Raw genomic sequence first — 21500 nt, 5'->3', positions numbered from 1 at the left:
TCAGTCAACATTTATTGTAAGTTTGTGAAGTCACATCTACCGTTATTCTTAAATTGGAATTGGGATAGTCAATCACAATAATATACAAAATGGAACATGTAATTTAAAAAAAACATCTAGGTGACTAACAAGAGGATCGGTGGGCTGCTAAAGAAATTTCCTCAAATTTGTGTTATTGATACTTAGGAAAGAAATAGCATTTTCATTTGAGTGCGAAGGAGGGGAGTGATCCGGGTACGAGATATGTAATTGTGAGTGGGGTAATGGAGAGGGCATCGGTGGTGTTGGTAAATGTGTATGCCCCAAATTGAGATGATGTGGGTTTTATGAGGGGGTTGCTGGCAGTGATCCCGGATTTGGCCACACACCAGTTGATCATGGGAGGAAATTTTAACTGTCCTAGAGTCGAGGGTGGATAGGTCGAGCCCCAGGTTGATGGGTAGGCTACGAATGGCAACAGAGCTGGGTGGGTTTTTGGAGGACGGGTATGGTGGATCTATGACGCTTTCAGAACCCTGGTGGAAGGGAGTATTCCTTCTTTTCACATATCTAAGGTGTTTCTGAGGATTGATTACTTTGTAGTGAGCCAGGAGATTTTGGTTGGGGTGGAGGGGGCAGAGTGTGCAGGGATAGTTATCTCGGACCATACGCCCCACTGGCTGGAGATTCGGTTTAGATCAGGACGAGATCAGAGGCTGGGGTGGAGGTTTGATTCGGGGCTGTTGGCGGATGGACGTTTTTGTGATAAGGTGCGGACGGCGATTAAGGAGTATGTGGAGTTGAATCAGAATGGGAAGGTGTCGTCGGCCATTTTTTGGGAAGCCCTGAAGGCAGTGGTCCGGGGGAAATTATTTTGTTTAAGGCTCGTGCAGATAGGGAAAGAAGGGAGGAATATGTCTAGTGAGCAAGATAGTGGACAGGGAGTATTAGAGGGTACCCACCGTGGAGGGATTGGCGAGGAGGAAAATGTTGCATGGTGAGTTTGACAGGTTGAGAACAGGGAGGGCGATAGGGCAACTGCGTAGAGCAAGAGGGGTGCAATACGAGTATGGGGAGAAGGCAAGACGCATGTTGCCACACCAGCTGTAGAGGCAGGCCGTGTCCAGGGAAATATTGAAGATATAAACTGGGGCTGGGGTTGTGGTGTCGGAGAAGATAAACGGAGTGTGTCTAGGGATTACTACCAGGCGGATCCGGGGAGAGAGGAGGGGGACACAGGGCGGTTTCTGGACAAGCTGGTATTTCCACATATGGAGGAAGCAAAGAGGCAGGCTTTGGAGGAGTCCCTGCGGGTGAGGGCGGTGCTGTAAGTATCAGGGGTATGAAGTCAGGGAAGGCCCGAGAGCCGGATGGGTACCCGGCGGACGTTGACAGGGGGGTCCAAGTGGTGAAAATTAATGTTCTGCCGAGGTACTTGTTTATTTTTCAGGCTCTCCCAATCTTTATACTAAAGGTCTTTTTTCAGAAATTGGACACAATCATTTCGGACTTTGTATGGATGGGAAAGGTGCCGAGGGTCGGGACGCAGAGGTAGAAGCAGCAGGGGTGTTGGGAAGTTCAGGTATCTGCAGGTTAGAGACTTTGCACTAAAGGTCTAGAGGGCTTTCTCTAGGTTGCTGGGATACACCGTGCTGGAGCGACTGCTGCTTCCGGATGTGGAAAGGGAGAGAAGAATTGGGATATATACAAGTGGCTGGTGGATCACGGAGACAAGTGGGTGGTGAAGATCAAGGAGAAATGGGAAGGGGAGGTTGAAGGGGAGATCAATTGGAGAATATGGAGTGAGACACTGCCTACGGTAAATGGAACCTCCTCCTGTGCGAGGATGAATCTGATACAGTTTAAGGTGGTTTACAGGGTGCATTTGACTCGGCCGATAATGAGTGGGTTGTTCCAGGGGTTAGCAGACGAGTGGGAGAGGTGAGGGCAGGGGTCAGCAAAACACACACACATATTTTGGGGTTGTAAGGAATTGGGAAGATTCTGGGTGGGAGTGTTCATGGTCTTAGCCAGGGATAGTGGAGGAGGTGGACCTGGACCCTATGATGGCTATATTTGGAATTTCAGAGAAGCCGGAGCTTATGGAGTGGAGGAAGCCCGATGTCATGGCATTCGCCTCTCGGATTGCATGGTGGTGAATTTTGCTGGAGTGGCGGTCGGCATTGCCACCGGGGGTAGCAGTTTGGTTGGGTGACCTATATGACTTCCTGTGGTTGAAGATAAAGTATGAGTTAAGGGGCTCTGCAGAGGGGTTTGAGAAAAGGTAGGGGTGTTGTTTGTGATCGTGTTTGAGGAGCTGTTTGTCACCAGGGGGGGTGGGGAATTGTACAGACTGTAATAGTAGATTACTGGGAAGTATGTTTCCCGGGGTGTTTATTTATTGTAACCTGTTTTGATACACGTTTGCAATAAAATACATTTTTTAAAAAAGAAATAGCATTTTCACTAATGATGAGTGTTTGCATTCATGAAAAAATCAATTAGAAAGTGCTGCTGTGGCACAAGCGGCAACTGAATACAAGTATATTTACACAACAGTTAATACAATAGCAAATGCCAATTTTAGTTGGCATCAGCTTTTACACTTCTCCAGAAGGCAAGTAGATGGCACCACTGGATAGCGATCATGTGCTTAATTGAAAAGGAGAAAATTGGCACATTTTCCACCTTGGATTCTATTTCAGCATTCCATACCAACTAGCCACGCAGTGGCTTTGGCAAAGGTTGTGAAGATGTCCTTGGCTACCTGCTTGTCCTCTCAGCTGTAAATTATGTAGCTTAGCGAGAAGAGATAAATGTTTTTTAAAAAGTCTCGAGAAAATAGAAACCAAAATTAATGCTGTGAAAAAGTGAAAACACACATTCATTCATGATTTGAGTATATTAATAAACTTGCAATAAGTTTCCTTCCTTGCATTGGTTCAGTAATATCTTCAAAAATAAATGTGCACCATAAAATCATTAACTCCATGCCCATTTAATTACAAATTAAAAATCAATAACTTAATACATTCGGAAGTACCACATGTCATTTGCAAACTCACTTTATGTACTTATTTAAAACAGAATTTCTGGCACAATTAAAAACTTCACTAAGGAGCCACCTACAGTACTAAGAAATTGTTGCCACTAATTTGTAATTAATACCTCAGCAGTACAAGAAAAATAAACCTCCCTTGTTATCAATCATTAACATCTGCAATACTGATACTAGCCTTGCAAAGGTTTAACCAAGACTTCCTTATATTAAATCTGTATTTCACATCACAAAATACAAGGTGACATAAGTAGGCCCAATAATATAGGATTTAACGGACACAAGATTTCTGGTTAGTTATGAATTTAATATATTAAAGTATATTCACCCCAAGACTATGAAATACAAACAGCAGACAGTAGAGACTCACTTGGCATAAATGCAGATCTGAATTGCTTTGCTAAATTCCAACTGATAGTCTCCTGCCAAAAACACACATTTTCCTACATCAGTGCATTTTTTCTCTGTTACGCTGCAGCAAAAAGTCACATGATGGGTTCAAAAGTACTGTTTATGTAAACATGAATGTTCCTAACATAACCATAGGAATACAGAAAAATTAAGTGTGCATATCGCACCATTTCCTGTTTAGCAAAGCATCTAAAATTCTCTAATTCATTGCAGGACTAGTTCTTCTAACTCTTCACAATGTATTTCAAAAGTTAACCATTCAATTTTGTGGTGCAGCATATTTTAAGTTACATTTTTGCAATATACATAACTATGAATAGAAAACACGCTTTACAGGATCAAAGCCAATAAAAGTGGGTAAATAAAGTACATTGATAGCCATGGGACCATAATTATCCTTCAGATCCAAGATCTTCAAATGATTCAATCTGCCCCTATCGTTAGTCTTACCAACACGGCTAATAAGACAGTTAACCTCAAATGTAATTTACATCTCCTGGAGGTTGTTATGAATCTTAATTACCTCTTATTTTTTGAAAAAGTATTTGCATTTATATAGAGCCTTTAACATGGGAAAACATCCCAAAGTACTTCACAGGAGAGCAATCTGACAGAATGACGCCCATCATCATGGAACTTTTCTGGTTACAGTATTTTGGTAAAACATTAAGAGGCTTTGTGGTGCTAACCTTATGACCTGTATTTTTTGTTCAAGTCTGTCTATTAAACCAATATTTTCCTTGCAATTTATTCCATTAAAGATTTGTGTAATTTAGTCCACTGTTTGCATGTGAGAAGGCATGTATGCTTTGTTGTCCGAATAGATCTGTTAGATGCACTGATCCCAATTTAAAAGCTCATTTTCTTTTTGAATCAGACCCAACTGAAAAGGAAACTGAACCTTCAGGTTTCTTGGAAAACTAAAAAAACAGAAATTGAATCAAAATCTGGTGGAAACCAAATAAAAGACACTGCCATCCTAGCTCATATGACCAGTGGTGCGCAGCAGGCAAACTGAAAAGAACACAAAGGTTGGATCTGGGAATACAGATAAATAAAAATAAGGTTACTGCCTTATTATTGAAGCAGTGGGCTTCATTCATTTTAAATGGACTAACTGCATAGCATGGCTGAAGCTGATCAGAGATGTTACTGAAGGTTCAGATAAATGCCAACAAGACTATTGTGAACATAGCTGAGGACGTTCTGCAGAAATGTGGCATTTTGGTGAAGACTGTGCCCATGGAACTCAGGTTGGTTGGGCTGCTGTTGGATGAGGATCACTGGCCAATCCTCTTAGTAAAGGAGCTGTAATTCTACCCAAGGTGGTTCAGTTTTAAAGGGCCTAGTGGCTGAAATCAGTGCCAGACATGCTGCCCAGTAAATCCACAAGATCTATCTTTGCTGCATCAACTTTTTAACATGTGATTTATAGTTTACATTCATTGCAATTTGCCTGCTAATTCATGTTTAATTTATGGTGATTTAATTTTAATTCAACTGTGCAAAAGTTCAAAATGTGAAATCTTGTCCATTGGTTTTCTCATCGAGTTCATTCGGTAAATTTGGTTATTTCAGTTTGGTCGATTCCAGAGGATTCATACAATTTAAATAAATAACAACCAGACAAGCATGAAACACAATTTTTATGGTTCATGTCATTAGAGTCACCTCTGATAAAATTAGATTTCAAAACATATATTCACCATTAAATATGTGGAAGATAAACACAGTTTATATAAATCGTAATCCTAAATCATATTATAGGACATGCATACAAACACTTCATGCACGTGTCTGAAATTATTCTCGTTATTTTAGCAGAAGCATTGGCCAATTTGTAATTTCTGGATGTAATTCTCCAACATCTTACTTGGCAATCTCCCACCTACCGCCCTACATAAACTCCAACAAAACACTCCAAGAATTTTGCATTCTAAACCACATCTAAATCATGCTATGCATCACCTCCACTTTCACAGATCTACTCTCATTCTTTATTCACCAAAAGTAAATCGAAATATTTTGCCCGAATCATCAAATCCCATTACATCCCACGTCTGCAATTTCCCACCCACTTGCTCCTTCACACATACTGAGTCCTCAAAACTATTACATTTGTGCATTCCCTTCCTTTTACCTCACCACTAATGACAGGACATCAGCTAATTCAATCCACTGTGTGGAATTCTCTATAAAGTGCAACTAAGTTCTCTACTTTTACAAACTTTCCTGATAACCCCTACTTGCTCTCAAACCTTAAAACTCTACATCAGAGTCTTGCTTTTTTTCTCTCTTCACATATGATGCTTCCCCCCTCAACTTTACTGCACAATGGAATCAAATGCCCTCCAACCAGAGTTTGCCTTTTGAGACAGCATCACCCAACCTACCTGATGTTTGATAGCAGTCCTTTTACAATCTCAATCAGAATATCAGTAAACACAGTACCAAAACAAGATTTCTCCCAATATTCCAACAAGAGTTTTAGAGGAAATGGGGTTCCTGACCACAGTGGTGCAAATTACACACAAAGGGAAATTTAATGAAGATCCAGCAGAGGGATTCTGTAGACGCAAGCACTGATCAGAGATAGGTTCCAAAATCATAGTTCTAATTCTATTGAAAGAGAAGCTTCACAAAATATTCTAAGTAAATTGTTTGATTGGATGTTTTCGATTATCTGAGTTAATCATATTTCTTTTGGTTCTAGTTGCGGAGAACACATGCGCTCCTAAAATTGCTCTCGTGTATTTTCTAAATTAACATGAAAAAAAACACTACCACTAACCTGAACTGGAGATATCCTTTTCTTTTTTAAACCAACTACTTTGTCCAATACAATTCTGTTACTAGAACAGCAAAGCTCATGCTGCAGTAAGAATTATTATACTAACTGCAATAAGTTTGTTCAAATAATTAATAGAATACTTTGTAATGTCAATTTATTTCAGCTGCAGAGAAAAATTTAATGACTGGTGATTGGTCAACTAGGATACCAATACAGTCATTACAGGTCTACAAGACAGAAAAGACCCTTCGGCCCGTTGCATCTGCGCCGGTCAAAAACAACCACCCAAGTATTCTAACCCTGTTTTCCAGCACTTGTCCCATAGCCTTGTATGCCTTGGCATCGTAAGTGCACATCTAAATACTTAACTGTTACGAGGATCTCTACCTCCACCACTCTTTCAGGCAGTGCGATCCGGACACCCACCACCCTCTGGATGAAAAGGTTTTCCCTCACATCCCCTCTAAGCCTTCTGCCCTTTACCTTAAATCTATGCTCCCAGTCATTGATCCCTCCATCAAAGGGAAATGATTCTTCCTGTCTATCTATGCTCCTTATAATTGTATACATCTTAATCATGTCTCCCCCTCCCCCCCACCCCACCCACTCTCTCCAGTCTCCTCCGCTCCAAGGAAAACTACCCATCTATTCAATCTCTCTTCATAGCTACAACTCTACAGCCTAAGCAACATCCTGGTAAATCTCCTCTGCACTCTTTCCAGTGCTTTTACATCCTTCCTATAATGTGGATTCCAAAACTGCACACAATACTCTAGCTGTGGCCTAACCAACAGTTCCAGCATAACCTCCCTGCTCTTAAACTCTATTCCTCAGCTAATAAAGGAAAATATATCATGTGCCTTCTTATCCACTGTATCTACCTGCCCTGCTATCTTAAGGGATCAGTATACATGCAGACAGAGGTCACTCTGATCCTCCATACTTGCCAGAGTCATGCCGTTCATCCCGTATTCCCTTCATTGTTTGTCCTGCCCAAAGTGCATCACCTCACACAAATCAGGATTGGATTCCATTTGCCACTGATCACCCCATCTGACCAGCCCGTCTATATCCTCCTGTAATCTGTGGCTATCCTCCTCACTATTTATCACAGTAAGAAGTCTTACAACACCAGGTTAAAGTCCAACAGGTTTGTTTCAAACACGAGCTTTCGGAGCACGGCTCCTTCTCCATTCACCTGAAGAAGGAGCCGTGCTCCGAAAGCTCGTGTTTGAAACAAACCTGTTGGACTTTAACCTGGTGTTGTAAGACTTCTTACTGTGCTCACCCCAGTCCAACGCCGGCATCTCCACATCATGACTATTTATCACCCCACCAATATTTGTATATCGGTGAACTTACTTATCATTCATGTCTAAATCATTTATATAAACCACAAACATCAAGGGCCCCAATACTGATCCCTATGGGACCCCACTGAACACAGGCTTCCAGTCGGAATAATGTCCATTATAGAGCTGACCACCAGTGCTAGGAAATAAAGCATTTGAAATCTTGGGCACTAAATACCAGCAACAAGCACTCTAAGGTTAGGTACTGCATAGTCAGACACAGAAAAAAAAGTTTTCTTCACTCTCTTCTGGTATTTACATTTGAGTAGTTTGTGATTTCCTTATGCACAAAGGTTTTGCTACACACAATGCAAAGAAATCTTCCTACAATATGCTTCAGTTTCCATCCGAGAAAAGGAGTCTTGAGCACACTTGTATGGCTTTTTTTTAAAATTCATGGGACGTCAAATGAATTGTCAATTGCTGATAAACTCGCCCATAAAACGTTTGCAGTCAAATTTGTATTTTGATTGCAGCAGTATTTCTTTCAATATAGGATTTCTAATTATTCTTTCAACAGAATTATATTTTGGAAAAAACATAAAAGATGTTCATGTGTAAAAACAGACCTACAGTCTGGCCCTGTGATTTGTTTATAGTCATCAAATACGTGTATCTAATTGGGAACTGTTTATTCCTGAATTGAGAATGCACATGATGGACTCAATATTATTTGACAAATAAACATACTATTTGGTTAAATTCTGATAATTATAACTTCAGAATTATAATTTCAGCATTTATCGAAGGGGACAGCTTCCCAGCTACCAATCTTATTCCACAACAAAGTCTTTTATTAGGATTAAAGTTTCATTGCAACGTTATAATTGCTTCTTCCTTGAATCTAAGTTTGTGCAGTGATATGACCATCAAAATTAGACTGTGTAGAAGCTCAGAAGGGTACAGACCTATTTTTTAAAATGCCAGCACAAGCTCTCATGGGTAAGTTACTGCACAGTTAGACACAGAAAAAAGTTTCCATCACTGTTCTCGTATTTACAGAGTGTATAAGGAAATAACATACTACTCAAAGGTTTTGCTGCACACAATGTACAAAGAAATCTTCCTGCAATGTGCTTCAGCTCCCAACCTCAGGAAAAGGATTCTTCAGCATACTTGTACATGGGTTTGGAGACGTTGCTTGCTCAGTATTGTTCATCTCCAACTGCCAGAGAAAGTGTTAGTGAGCCACATTCATGAACTGCTACCCGTCTATCTTGTGTAGATACACCTACAGTGTTGTTGGGAAGGGTGTTCCAACATTTTAAACCTATGACAGCAAAGTACAAGATACTAGGCAGAATTTACCCCAGAAAATGGCAAAGTGTCAGATTTTAAGTGCAACTGGTGTTTTTCAGTCCAGAAACAGCCAGGATTTTTCTCCAGACATTCAGACACTGAGAAAAAAACATATGGGCATCCTTTTCCCCTTCATTCTTCCGGACCAGTGCTGAAAAAAGTCCTTCAATCTCAAAGTGAAAGTAAAGGCTCCCCCCACCTCCTCATCACTGACATTGGGGCTTCAATGCGCCCCTTCCTCCTACCCCCATTCCCTCCTTCCTCCTCCCAATTCCCCTCCACCATCATAAGGATCCCCACATAGTAGGAACCCCCTCACAAATGGAGTTCACTGGAGGCAGCCACCCCTCCAAGCACTGCCCAGCCAAGTCCCTCACCACCCAGGGGCTAACCGCAGTGGTAATCGCGACTGGTTTCAGTTTTTGGAAATCAGGAGTGATACCCGCCGACAGGACGTAAATTCTTTAAATTTATAATTATCTGGATGACTACATCAGCAGGGAAGACCTGGGAACATCACGTTCAGTTCTCACTGGCACAAATCCAGTTTTTGGCCTCTCGCAAGAGTTAGTGGCCATTTGCACCCGCTGCGAACAGGCCCATAGTATCGAGGCAACTATTTTAAAATAAAGAAACAATGGTGAAGTATACTTTAATTCACGACAGCTTCTCGAATCTTAATTTTATCACAAGGAACAGCTTTCGAGCAATAAGTTGTATCAAATAACGGTCCCCACCATCTTGCCAGACTTAACCAATTCCATCATCTCAGCCACCCCACCATCTTGCCAGACTTAACCAATTCCATCATCTCAGCCACCCCTGCCATGCCGTCCATATTCCCAAAAATACCATCCCTCTCATTACACCCCATCCCACCCATGTCATTCTAATCCCACCCCACTGTATTTCCATATTGATGCAGGAGACCCAATCGCAGCCCTCCTCACCCTCAAGCAGCAGTTTCTTGGCTGACGTTTTTAAAAATCTAATTAAAATTGAATAGGATCAGTTATACCCAAACTAAATGCATGGCCACACTGGCTCACAAATGGAAAGGATCTCAGAAACCACCTTTCACCCAGGGGACCAGGGCTGATACTGCTGGGCCAGTCCCACTGCAATCCTGTTAGCTGACCATAGTCACTGCTGGGCAACAAATCAAGCTAGCAGTCATTGCTGGGCTACTGATCAAGCTAGTAGTCATTGCTGAGGCAATTCTGGGTTACATCCACACATTCTCAACTCCCAGCTACTGTACATTAACACCACCAGAAGTAGAGGAGAGGATAGGGCAAATCCCAATGATTCTTGGCCCAACTTTCAAAAAACAAACGACCTTCATAAGTGTCAAGGGGAATCCACACACTCACACAGAATCCATCTTTGCATGGGGACAACGACAGGTCAATCGTGGTATCTGCAAAGTGCACCACACCTCCAGTCCTCCATGCATCCTACATGCCTCTTCCACACTAAATGCCACCCACCAGATTGTCCCCTTAAACTGACCAATCAACACAATCCAGACAGAGAAAACCAAGTATTAAGAGGCAGCTTTTGTTCCATTCCCAATGCTCACCAGGAGAGCAATGTCATCAATCTCTATGCAGTGTTTCAGCTGCAACCGATTGGGACACTTGGAATGCTATGCAAGTTAAAGACATTGGGACTTGTGGATGATCCTAAATGAGCCCACACGATTGAGGTACCGCACCAGAAAAATGTACAACCATGCTTCTGGGATGTGATCAAGAATCTTGGATTCTCCTTTTGGAATGCTGAAATCGCTAAACAGTCACCTCACCAATTTCAAATTTAATAGGGAAGCCAGTGTTACAGTCCTCTCAGATAAGGAACCATAGCTGGTGAAGCAATGTCCACAACACAGCTTCATGGAACAGACAGCATTGAGCTCCTAGTTAGTTAAAGATACATTGCAAGCCGCACTTCGATACAAAAACAAACTAATACGGGAGACATTATTTGTCCTCCATAATCAAGAATTTTCCCTCTTGGGCATGGTCAACCTCAAGCTCCTTCAGAAAATTGATGAGGTTAACCAGCAAGGGTCTAGTTCCAACTTTGAGTCAGAGTTTCCAAAACATTTCATTGGACTGGGGTGACTAAAGACTACATACAGTATTAAGTTGAGAAAGAATTCCAAGCCTGTGTGCCTGTTCACACCACAAAAAATACCACACCACCTATGAAGTAAGTACAGCAAAATGGAGGTCATCTTCCCTGTCGCTCCTCCGACATAATGGTACCGGGATGGTCCTAGTTTCGGAGCTTCCATTTGCATCTGTATCAACCTGCAAACTTAATAAGTCACTAGTAAGAGAAGTCCAGCCACTAGAGAAAAGTCCACCCAATGTCCTTGGAGGATAACAGCACGACCAAGCTTGCCAAAAGTACAGTGTTTTTGAAACTCAATGCTAACAGCAGCTTCTGGCAACTTCCACTAAACAAGATGTCCAGATTGTTGACTACCTTCACCACCACATTTGGCAGATTCTGTTTCAATCTCACGCCTTTCACTATTATCTTGACACCGGAGATTTTTCAATGCACAATTGGCCATCTTATACGGCCTGGAGGGTGTCGTCTACCACATTGCAACCATTGAGGAACAAGACAGGAGACTCACAACTATCTTAGAACATATGCTGCGAGCAGTGCTGACACTGAATGAGAAATGCAAGTTCTCCAAGACATCTATTCGGTTCGTAGGACACATTGTGAGCAGCAAAGGCAACACAGTAGACTCTTACAAGACAAAGGCAATCAGCGAATTCCCAACCCTATCATCCATTCCAAACCTCCAAAAGATTCTTGGGCATGGTAAACCGGTGAACGTGCCCAATCTTGAACAGATTACTGAACCATAATGGCACCTTCTCAAAATAATCCAGGTGTGGTGCTGGGATGCATACCAAGGGCAAGGATTTGATCACATCAAAGACATGCTGCTCTCACCCGATGCCCTGGCTCGTTTTAACCTATTCCTGCCCACTTATAATGGCAACAGATGCTTCTTCTGCAGCCCTAGGTGCAGCTTTACTCCAGGAGCTATTGGATGGATGTCGTCAACCAGTGTATTATGCATCTAGAGGACTATCTGTCATACAGATACGGTGTACTATTGTTGAAAAGGAAGCTCTCTGTCACATGGACTTGCGAACAGTTCCCTGACTATATCATTGGCCTGGAATTCACCATCCAAACAGATCACAAATCACTGGTCCCCGTTAGACAAGAAGTTCAATTTTCAAATGACTAAGGCACAATCCAAGGCCACAGTCAACCTTCCTGCAACACATGGTCAATGAGCTCAAGCTGCATTCCCAATCGGTGAGAAAACAATTGTCAACTACCTCAGGAGAGCTACAGCAAATACACCAGGAGATGAGAAGTGTGTCGACATCTGTTGTTACTGTCAGAGATGGCCACAGCACAAGCTAAATGTAAAATCATGAAAATTTGTTTTGAACAGCAGAAACATCTTACCATAATAGAATTTGTTTTGAACCACAGGAACACTTCACCATGATTGATGGTCTCCTAGCATATAACAAGCGGTTGGTCATTTTAGCCTCCCTTTGGCCAGAGATTCTCCAAACAATTCACAAAGCAAGGCCACCTCGGCATTACAAGGCACGGAGCACAGGCACAGTCTGCAGTACGATGGCTTGGAATATCAAGGGAAATTGAAGAATTGGTTGCAACTGCCAGGTGTGACTATTGCAATATATGTTCAGATGGAACCACTAAACCAACACAGTACCCTAGAAGGTCGTGAGAATGGTTGGAAATGGGTCAGTGATTAACCATGAGGCCCTTCGAAATTACGGTTGATTAATTTTCCCAAGGGATACAAGTGAAGCAGTTACACACACCGGCCACACAGTTGACCCAACTCAGATTAGGTGGTGTCTGATAACAGCCCGTAATTCACATATGAATGCTTCATTCAATTTTCCATAACTTATGACTTTCAACACCATACCAGTTCCCAAGATATCCACAATCCAACGATCATACCGTTAAAAACAAAAAAAACTTCCAAATTGCGGTTTGAACATATAGATTCATCCTGCTGCAATGTGAACTGCCCCCACCAGAGCTCTTGATGGGCAGAACTCCCAAAACTGCCAAAGAAATGAAACTCAGATTTGGTAGCCAAGGACTACTAAAAGTTTCAGAACCGAGGACAGTCCTACAGACAGATACAGTATAGGCCTCTGTCTACAATAGGAGTTACCGCACTAGAAACCTGTCGCAGTTACACAATGGTGACAAAGTTTGGATCAGAGATCTCGAAAGAGAGGGCATCATGGTCTGGATAATCAACCAAGGTCATACCTGGCACATAACCCAGAAGGGACAATGAGGCAGAATAGAGGGGTTGTTCCTCATTCCTTGAGACAAGCCTCCTAACTATGAATCAGATGGAGACAACTAAGTGCCAGATATACAGAATATGATTTTAATTCCAAGCCAGCACAGTTTGCCCAAAACAACTGAGATTACCATTCCTTCAAATGCGAGCAGAACGAGATGAGGGATTTGCCAAACAGCGGAATTGACTGAATTTATATAAAGTCAGAGACTCTGGGGGCAGGATTGGGGAGGTGGGGGGGGGGGGGGCTGCAGTGAGACAAAGGATAACATGTAAGGAAAGATTGTACAGTTAGTATGTTGGGTAACAATTTGGGGGAAGGTGCAGTGGAAGTGTGTTTGGCACAGCAAGGGTTAAAACTGGGCTGGGGAACAGTACCTTCACACAGTGTGATGTAAAGAGTCACATGAAAAGGGATCTGGACAGTCAAAGAGGAATCAGGGACCGGTGCAGAAATAACATGGAGTTAACCCCTTGTCTGGGCCAAACTTTGGGTATAGTGATGTGTTACCAGTAAACACCACTGTTTTTTTTCATATACACGATGTGGTCCTTGCTGGCTAAACCAGCATTTATTGCTTATCCCTAGTTGCCCTGGATAAGATTTGATGAGCTTCCTTCTTGAAACGCTAAAGTCCCCGAGACATAGGTACATCCCAAAATGCTGTTAGGGAGGGAGTTCCAGGATTTTAACCCAGCAACACTGAAGGAAGGGTGATATATTTCCAAGTCATGGCGGTGAGTGGCTTGGAGGGAAACTTGCAGGTGGTGGTGTTCCCAGGTACCTGCTACTATTCAAATGTACAAGCCTACTGAGACTACTGAACAAACCTTTACAACAGAAATCTCTCCTCATATCAGTACCAAATGATTGATCTTTTACCCTGAGACTATGGCCCCTTGTTTTGGATTTTCCCAGCCTGGGAAAACAACATGTGTCTACCTTGTCAAGCCCCTCCAGAATCTCCAATATTTCAACGAGATCACCTCGCTTTCTTCAAAACTCCATTAGAGTATAGACCCAGTTTACTCAGCCTATCAAAGGAACAAACTGAGTTAACCTCACAGTACTATCTCCAAGTATATCTTCCCTTCTGTATAAAAAGCAAAACTACATCCAGTATCGATTTATTTATGGTTTTAGGTGCTAGTTGAATGCATATAGCTGAGAGATAAATTTATTAAAAGTGTCTTGACTGTGGGAATCCAGTCATCGTTTTGTACAATGAATTAGTCATTGTATCCGGTGTCTGGACTGTGGGAATCCAGACATTGTTTCAGTCATTGTTTCACATAATGAATTACCAATTGTAGTCCAGTGTATTCAGCGCTAAGAATGTTCTCGGTCTAATCAACTAATCAGTTACAGCAAGGTCTCTGGGCCGAGCTGTGTAACATGGAGCGCGTGAGAAACATATCCAGAAATTTTCCTAAGACTGCGCACGTAGACGCTGAGCTGGTTTTGACATGCACCAGTCAATCTTAAGCAATGCCCAATGTAGGAGTAATAAATCATCCTCCAAGTAACAGACATTCGTTTGAACAAACCGGTCTCAGCTGAGAATTAGAAACCAATGAGTGTAAATGAGGGGTTAAACCAGAGATAAGAATTCCCTTAAAAGTAGAACCTCATGATCAAAGCCTTTTACTCCTGAATTCTTGAATCATCTATCTGATTGTGTGTTAAAGGGATTTCTTTATGTTTTATGACTTTTTTTTGCCACGCATTCAACCTTTTTATGTATTGTTTGATATTTTGTTTCCAAGTTTTGATTCAGTTCTTCTTCAAGTGTATTGAAGTGAATAATTAACAATAAAGTCGTATTTTTTACACCTTCAACCAGACTATCGACTAGCATTAGAAGGTAAAATAAAGAGTCCCAACAAGTACTCCAGATGTGGTCTCACCAAACAAATCCCAAGACTTCCTTAAGGTGCTCCATCACCTTTTAATAAGAGCCAACATGCCATTTGCCTTCCTAATTGCTTGCTTTGCCTATAGGATAACTTTGCGTTCCTTCGTCATTGTCCATGTGGAGTTTGCACATTCTCCCAGTGTTTGCTTGGGTCTCACCCCTGCAATCCAAAGATGTGCAGGCTAGATGGACTGGCCATGCCAAATTGCCCCTTAAATCGGAAAAAAAGAATTGGGTACTCCAAATTTTTTTTAAAACTGTGTTCCTTCTACAAATATGTATTAAGACCCTCTGAACGTCAAAATTTACATTTTAAGCCTTGCAAACAATATTCCGCTTTTCTATTATTACTACAAATTCATACTTCCCCATATTATACTTCCTCTCTCACCTTAATGCCCGCTCAATAAACCTTTCTACATCATTCATCAGCCTCTTAATGCCCTTAACTGTAACATGGCATGGATAGAGGATTGGTTGACTGGCAATAGGCAGAGAGTGGAGATAAAGGGGTATTTTTCAGGATGGCAGCCAGTGACTAGTGGTGTGCCTCAGGGGTCGGTGCTCGGACCACAACTTTTCATAATGTACATCAACAATCTGGAAGAAGGAACTGAAGGCATTGTTTCGAAGTTTGCAGATGATACAAAGATATGTAGAGGGACTGGTAGTATTGAGGAAGCAAGGGGGCTGCAGAAGGACTTGGAAAGGCTAGGAGAGTGGGCAAAGTGGCAGATGGAATACAATGTGGAAAAGTGCGAGGTTATGCACTTTAGGAGGAATGGAGGCACAGACTATTTTCTAAATGGAGAAATGCTTAGAAAATCAGAAGCCCAAAGGGACTTGGGAGTCCTTATTCAGGATTGCCTTTAGGTTAATGTACAGGTTCAGTCGGCAGTTAGGTAGGCAAATACAATGTCAGCATTCATGTCAAGAGGGATAGAATACAAGAGCAGGGATGTATTTCTGAGGCTGCCAAGGCTCTTGGAGTATTGAAAGTAGGTTTGGGCCCCGTATCTAAAGAAGGATGTGCTGGTCTTGGAAAGAGTCCAGAGGAGGTTCACAAGAATGATCCCTGGAATGAAGAGTTTGTCGTATGGGGAACAGTTGAGGACTCTGGATCTGTACTCATTGGAGTTTAGAAGGGTGAGGGGGGATCTTATTGAAACTTACAGGAAACTGCGAGGCCTGGATCGAGTGGACGTGGCGAGGATGTTTCCACTTGTAGGAAAAACTAGAACCAGAGGAACAATCTTAGACTACAGGGAAAATCATTTAATTCAGAGATAAGGAGAAATTTCTTCAGCCTGAGGGTGGAACTTTGCCGCAGAAGGCTGTGGAAGCCAAATCACTGAGTATCTTTAAGACGGAGATAGATAGGTTCTTGATTAATAAGATGATTTGGGGTTATGGGGAGAAGGCAGGAGAATGGGGATGAGAAAAATATCAGCCATGATTGAATTGCGGAGCAGACTCTTTGGGCCGAGTGGCCTAATTTTGCTCCAATGCCTTATGGTCTTATGCATGATCCGTCTTGACAGGGTCAGTCGAGAGGCTGTTTCCTCTTGTGGGAATTTCCCATACTAGGGCTACTGTTTAAAAATAAGGGGTCACCATGAGAATTTTTCTCCGACCGTCGATAGTCTTTGGAATTCTCTTCCTCAAAAGGCAGTGGAAGCAGAGTCTTTAGATATTTTTAAGGCAGAGGTAGATAGATTCTTGATAAGCAAGTGGGTGAAAGGTTGTCCGAGTAGGCAGGAAAGTGAAGTTGAGATTATAATCAGATAAGCCACAATCATTATTTTAAGTTTAAAGTACCCAATTAAGGGGCAATTTAGGGAGAGTTGCCAATCCACCTACCCTGCACATCTTTAGGTTGTGAGGGTGAGGCCCACACAGACACAACATGGTCAGTCACCCAGGGCCGGGATCAAACCCAAGTCCTCAGCACCGTGAAGCAGCAGTGCTAACCACTTCACCACCGTGCCGTCCAATAAGCCACAATCTGATGGCAGAACAGGCTAGAAGGGCCCAGTGGCTTAATCCTGCTCTTAATTCATGGTTGTTTGTCCTCAATTTATATTTTCACACAGCTTTGTACCGCCAGCACATGTGCAAATGTTACTAAGTCATTAATATAGATTGCAAATATTGGAGGACCCAGCACCAATTCCTCAGGCACCTCACTAGTTACAGCCTGCCAACTTATTTACGCCAATCTCTGGTTCTTGTCTGTTAACCAATCTTCCATCCATGCTAATATATTGCCCCCAGTGCTTCAATCTCCTGGCCTTTTGTATGGCACCTGGTCAAATATCTTTTGGAAATTAAAGTATACTACATCTACTTGTTCTCCTATATCAACCCTACTCGTTCGACCATAAAAATAGTAAGAACCTAATTGCTTCTGAAACAAATACATTTCACTCACCTGATTTTGAACCACAAGTTGGTGCTATCTGACCATTCGGGCATGTGCATATGTTTGGTCGTGAACAAAATCCATCACCACACGAGTTCCTGCAAATTGCTGAAATAAGAAGATAAATTTTCATATAAACGTGCTTTTTATAAAATTACAAAATAGAAATAAAAAGTAGAAACTAAAAGCTCGACCATCTTTTCTTCTCCATTAATATTCCCACTTTTATCAAGTTGCTTCAAATCTGGCATTACTTTACAGCTAACTGCCACCCCACTTCCCAGTTCGCTCACTTACGGACAATGCATTGGTTTCCACCAGGTAGAGTTTTCCATCCCGGACAGCAGTATGAATGGAAACGTGATCCACAAACATTTGGCCTAAAAAAAAATCAGTTAAACACATTTATTCTGAGATAAAGATACTTTTATATTTAAGTAAGATAAATGCTTTATGTTTGTAACAATACTTCTAGGCAGGACCTAAACACAAATTCTGTCATTACAATTGGGGCTAACTCAGGGTAATGCCACTTCTGTATTTAATCCAGGTTTTAAAAAGCATTCATAGAAGACTAGTGCCTTGGAAAATATCTGACAGGATTTTTTTTTTTTTTTACATTCATATGCCATCGTAAGAGCACACTTGCTATCTGGTTCTATGTCCTTACCAAGTCACAGAAGGAGATTATAGTTCTAATAGCATGAAGAAAAGAGTCTTGTAGAGGTTGATGTGTTTAACTGCCATGTACTGATAGTGAAAACACAAAAATAAAGCACACTAACAGGGCATGACTGTTTCAGGAAAACAACATACCTAGTCTTCAAAACATGAAAGAAAATACAAGGTCTAACTCAATTGCAATATATCTGTTTTTGACCAGACTGCTAAATAATATGGTCAGCAGTGTTGTTGGGATAAAAACCTCTTGAAGGATAACAAATCCGTATAATCTGAAGAAACAATTTCCCAAAAAAGCTGAATGCGGACTGACAAACTATTACCGAAATGAATTTCAGAGCAAAAACATAAAGTCTTAAAATTCGCCTTTCCATTAAGATTAATTAATAGTGGTGCAAACATCAGTTAGATGTTAATAGTAAATTATTGGGAGGTTCTACATTGTCCCAGATGACCATAGGCTGCTTTGAGGGGGAGAATTGACTGGTGGTGATATAACCTGAGGATCACACCTTAGGCGAGGGGCAAGGGTTGAGAAGGCAGGCCTTCATGAATAACCTCAGCCAGTACAAGAATTGAACACGCTTCGTTGGCCTTGCTGCTTCACAAACCAGCTGAGCTAAACCAGTCCCCATAAAAATGAAGCAGTGATCACTCAGCACAATGCAGTGTCACAGTTTTACTAAATAGATAAACTGTGAAAGATTCCCAGACTCAAAATATTTGGGTTTACTTTGAACTGGATAGGAATCAATATTCCTAGATATTTTTTAATAAAACCAGAAGCTATATAACATGGATGATCTGTGAAATTGTAGCTTATTGCTACTAATAGTGCCATAAGACATAGGAGCAGAATTAGGCCATTCGGCCCATTCAATCATGGCTGATAGGTTTCTCATCCTCATTCACCTACCTTCTCCCCATAACCCCAGATCCCCTTATTAATCAAAAACCTATCTATCTCTGTCTTAAAGACACTAAGTGACTTGGCCTCCACAGCCTTCTGTGGCAAAGAGTTTCATAGATTCACCCCCTCAGCTGAAGTAATTCCTCCATCTATAAGAATCGACTTTTCAGACTGAGGCTTTGCCCTCCGGTTCTAGTTTCTCCTACTAGTAGAAACATCCTCTCCACACTCACTCTATCTAGGCCGCAGCATTCTGTAAGTTTCAATGAGATTCCCCCTCAGCCTTCTAAACTCCATTGAGTACAGATCCAAAGTCCTGAACCCCACCTCATATGACAAGTCCTTCATTCTGGGGATCATTCTTGTGAACCTCCTCTAAACGCTCTCCAAGGCCAGCACATCCTTCCTTAGATATGGGGCCCCAAAACAGCGCACAATATTCCAAATTGGAATAGAGGGCATCACGGTAGCACAGTGAATAGCATAGTTGCTTCACAGCTCCAGGGTCCCAGGTTCGATTCCCGGCTTGGGTCTTGTGCGGAATTTGCACGTTCTCCCCGTGTATGCGTGAGTTTCCTCTGGGTGCTCCGGTTTCCTCCCACAGTCCAAAAATGTGCAGGTTCGGTAGATTGGCCATGCTAAATTGCCCTTATTGTCCAAAAAGATTGGGTGGGGTTGCTGGGTTACGGGGATAGGCTGGTGCGAACTCGATGGGCCAAGTGGCCTTCTTCTGCACTGTAAATTCTATGAAATGGGGTCTGACCAGAGCCTGATACAGCATCAGCAGTACATCCCTGCACTTGTATTCTATTAGTATTGCATACAGTGAAATGTCAAATATATTTTAAAGAGTTAATCATTCTATAAAAATAAATTGTTACGCAAATGCATTGAACATTTAAGGGTACATTTTCAAAACATGTACCATATGTGTATCTGCCATGGTTCAGCAAGCAGCACTCTCATTGTCAAGTTCCCACTCCAAGGTTGAGCACAAAAGTGAAGGGTGAAGCTACGGTCTTGTACTGAGGGAACACTATTATCAGAGGTACCGTCATTCAAATAAGATTTTAAACAGAGACCTTAGGTGGATACAAAAGATCCCATGGTGTTTCAAAGAGCAGGGGAGTTATCCCCAGAGCCCTGGCCAATATCTATCCCTCAATCAACATCACAAAAACAGATTATCTGATCAATATCACAGTGCTGTTCCTGGCAGTTGATTGTGCACAACGGCTGTCTCATTTCCTACAATAGTGACCTCACTTCAAAAGTACATCATTGACTGTAGAGCACTTTGATACATCCAGAGGTCTTGACAAATAACACTATAAATGCAAGTTTCTTTTCCTTTTTTTTTTATTAGTGGCAAGCTGTGCCCATAGACTGTGCATATGGAGAAATCACATCCATGGCGCCCATCATAAATTCCATTTATTGACAGTTTGGATTTGTTGGTAGAACTCTTTGCTTTTTTAAAGTGGTATTCAAGGCATACTCCAGCTGCTAGGGGGCTGGAGGCAGTAGTGCTTGTTCAGATCTCGACCCATCAACTGAATCATGTGCATGCATTTGAACAGAGGATTATTCTGGTGTCCTCACCAACATTACTCATCATTCTTTTCACTTGCTGATTGTTAAAAGTTAAAGTGAAAACTGGCTTCTACATCTGCATATGTAACAATACTTCCAAATTGGTTGTGCAGTGTATTGGATTATCCTGAAGACCCAATAAAGCTTTGCAAACATGCAATTTTTTCTTTATAAAGGGAGTATATAAAATTGCAGAACACATGAGATGACCATTCGGCCATAGTGCACTACCAACAAATCTCATTAACTCTACTCCCCCACCCCATCATAGCCCTAAATTTCGAAAACGCCAGAAGATTTGCTCCAACTTTCATCAGAGGTCACTGGATAGACATATGGATGAAAATGGAATAGTGTAGGTCAGATAGGCTCCAGATGGTTTCACGGGTCGGCGCAACATCGAGGGCCGAAGGGCCCGTACTGCGCTGTAATGTTCTATGTTCTATAAGCAATCGGAGTTCCAAATTTACATAAAAAGGTTTAGTAGCTGAAACTTTATAGTGCGGTCTTGTGCGTTGTAATGTAAAGAGTGGCTTCATTTGAAGCTTTAAAAAAAATCTTGCAGTCAAAAAGCAACTTAATAATAAACTTTATTATTGTCACAAGTAGGTTTACGTTAACACTGCAATGAAGTTACTGTTAAAAGCCCCTAGTCGCCACACTCTGACGCCTGTTCGGGTAGACAG

At 41.8% G+C, this 21500-nt stretch overlaps 1 protein-coding gene across 2 annotated transcripts in view; it reads right to left on the bottom strand.

The window, feature by feature from the left end:
* LOC119956802 (fibrillin-1-like) overlaps nt 1-21500 on the bottom strand; it is a 622562-nt gene that overhangs the window by 598829 nt on the left and 2233 nt on the right. For both annotated transcript variants that reach the window (XM_038784238.1, XM_038784237.1), the window contains exons 2-3: nt 17928-18010; nt 17640-17738 (exon numbers count right to left, since the gene is read on the bottom strand). In XM_038784238.1, the coding sequence (XP_038640166.1) occupies nt 17640-17738; nt 17928-18010 (182 nt within the window). The remainder of the gene's footprint in view (nt 1-17639; nt 17739-17927; nt 18011-21500) is intronic.

The sequence above is a fragment of the Scyliorhinus canicula genome, chromosome 24, assembly GCF_902713615.1.
Source record: "Scyliorhinus canicula chromosome 24, sScyCan1.1, whole genome shotgun sequence".
NCBI lineage: Eukaryota > Metazoa > Chordata > Chondrichthyes > Carcharhiniformes > Scyliorhinidae > Scyliorhinus > Scyliorhinus canicula.
This window is presented reverse-complemented; position numbering and strand designations above follow the sequence as displayed.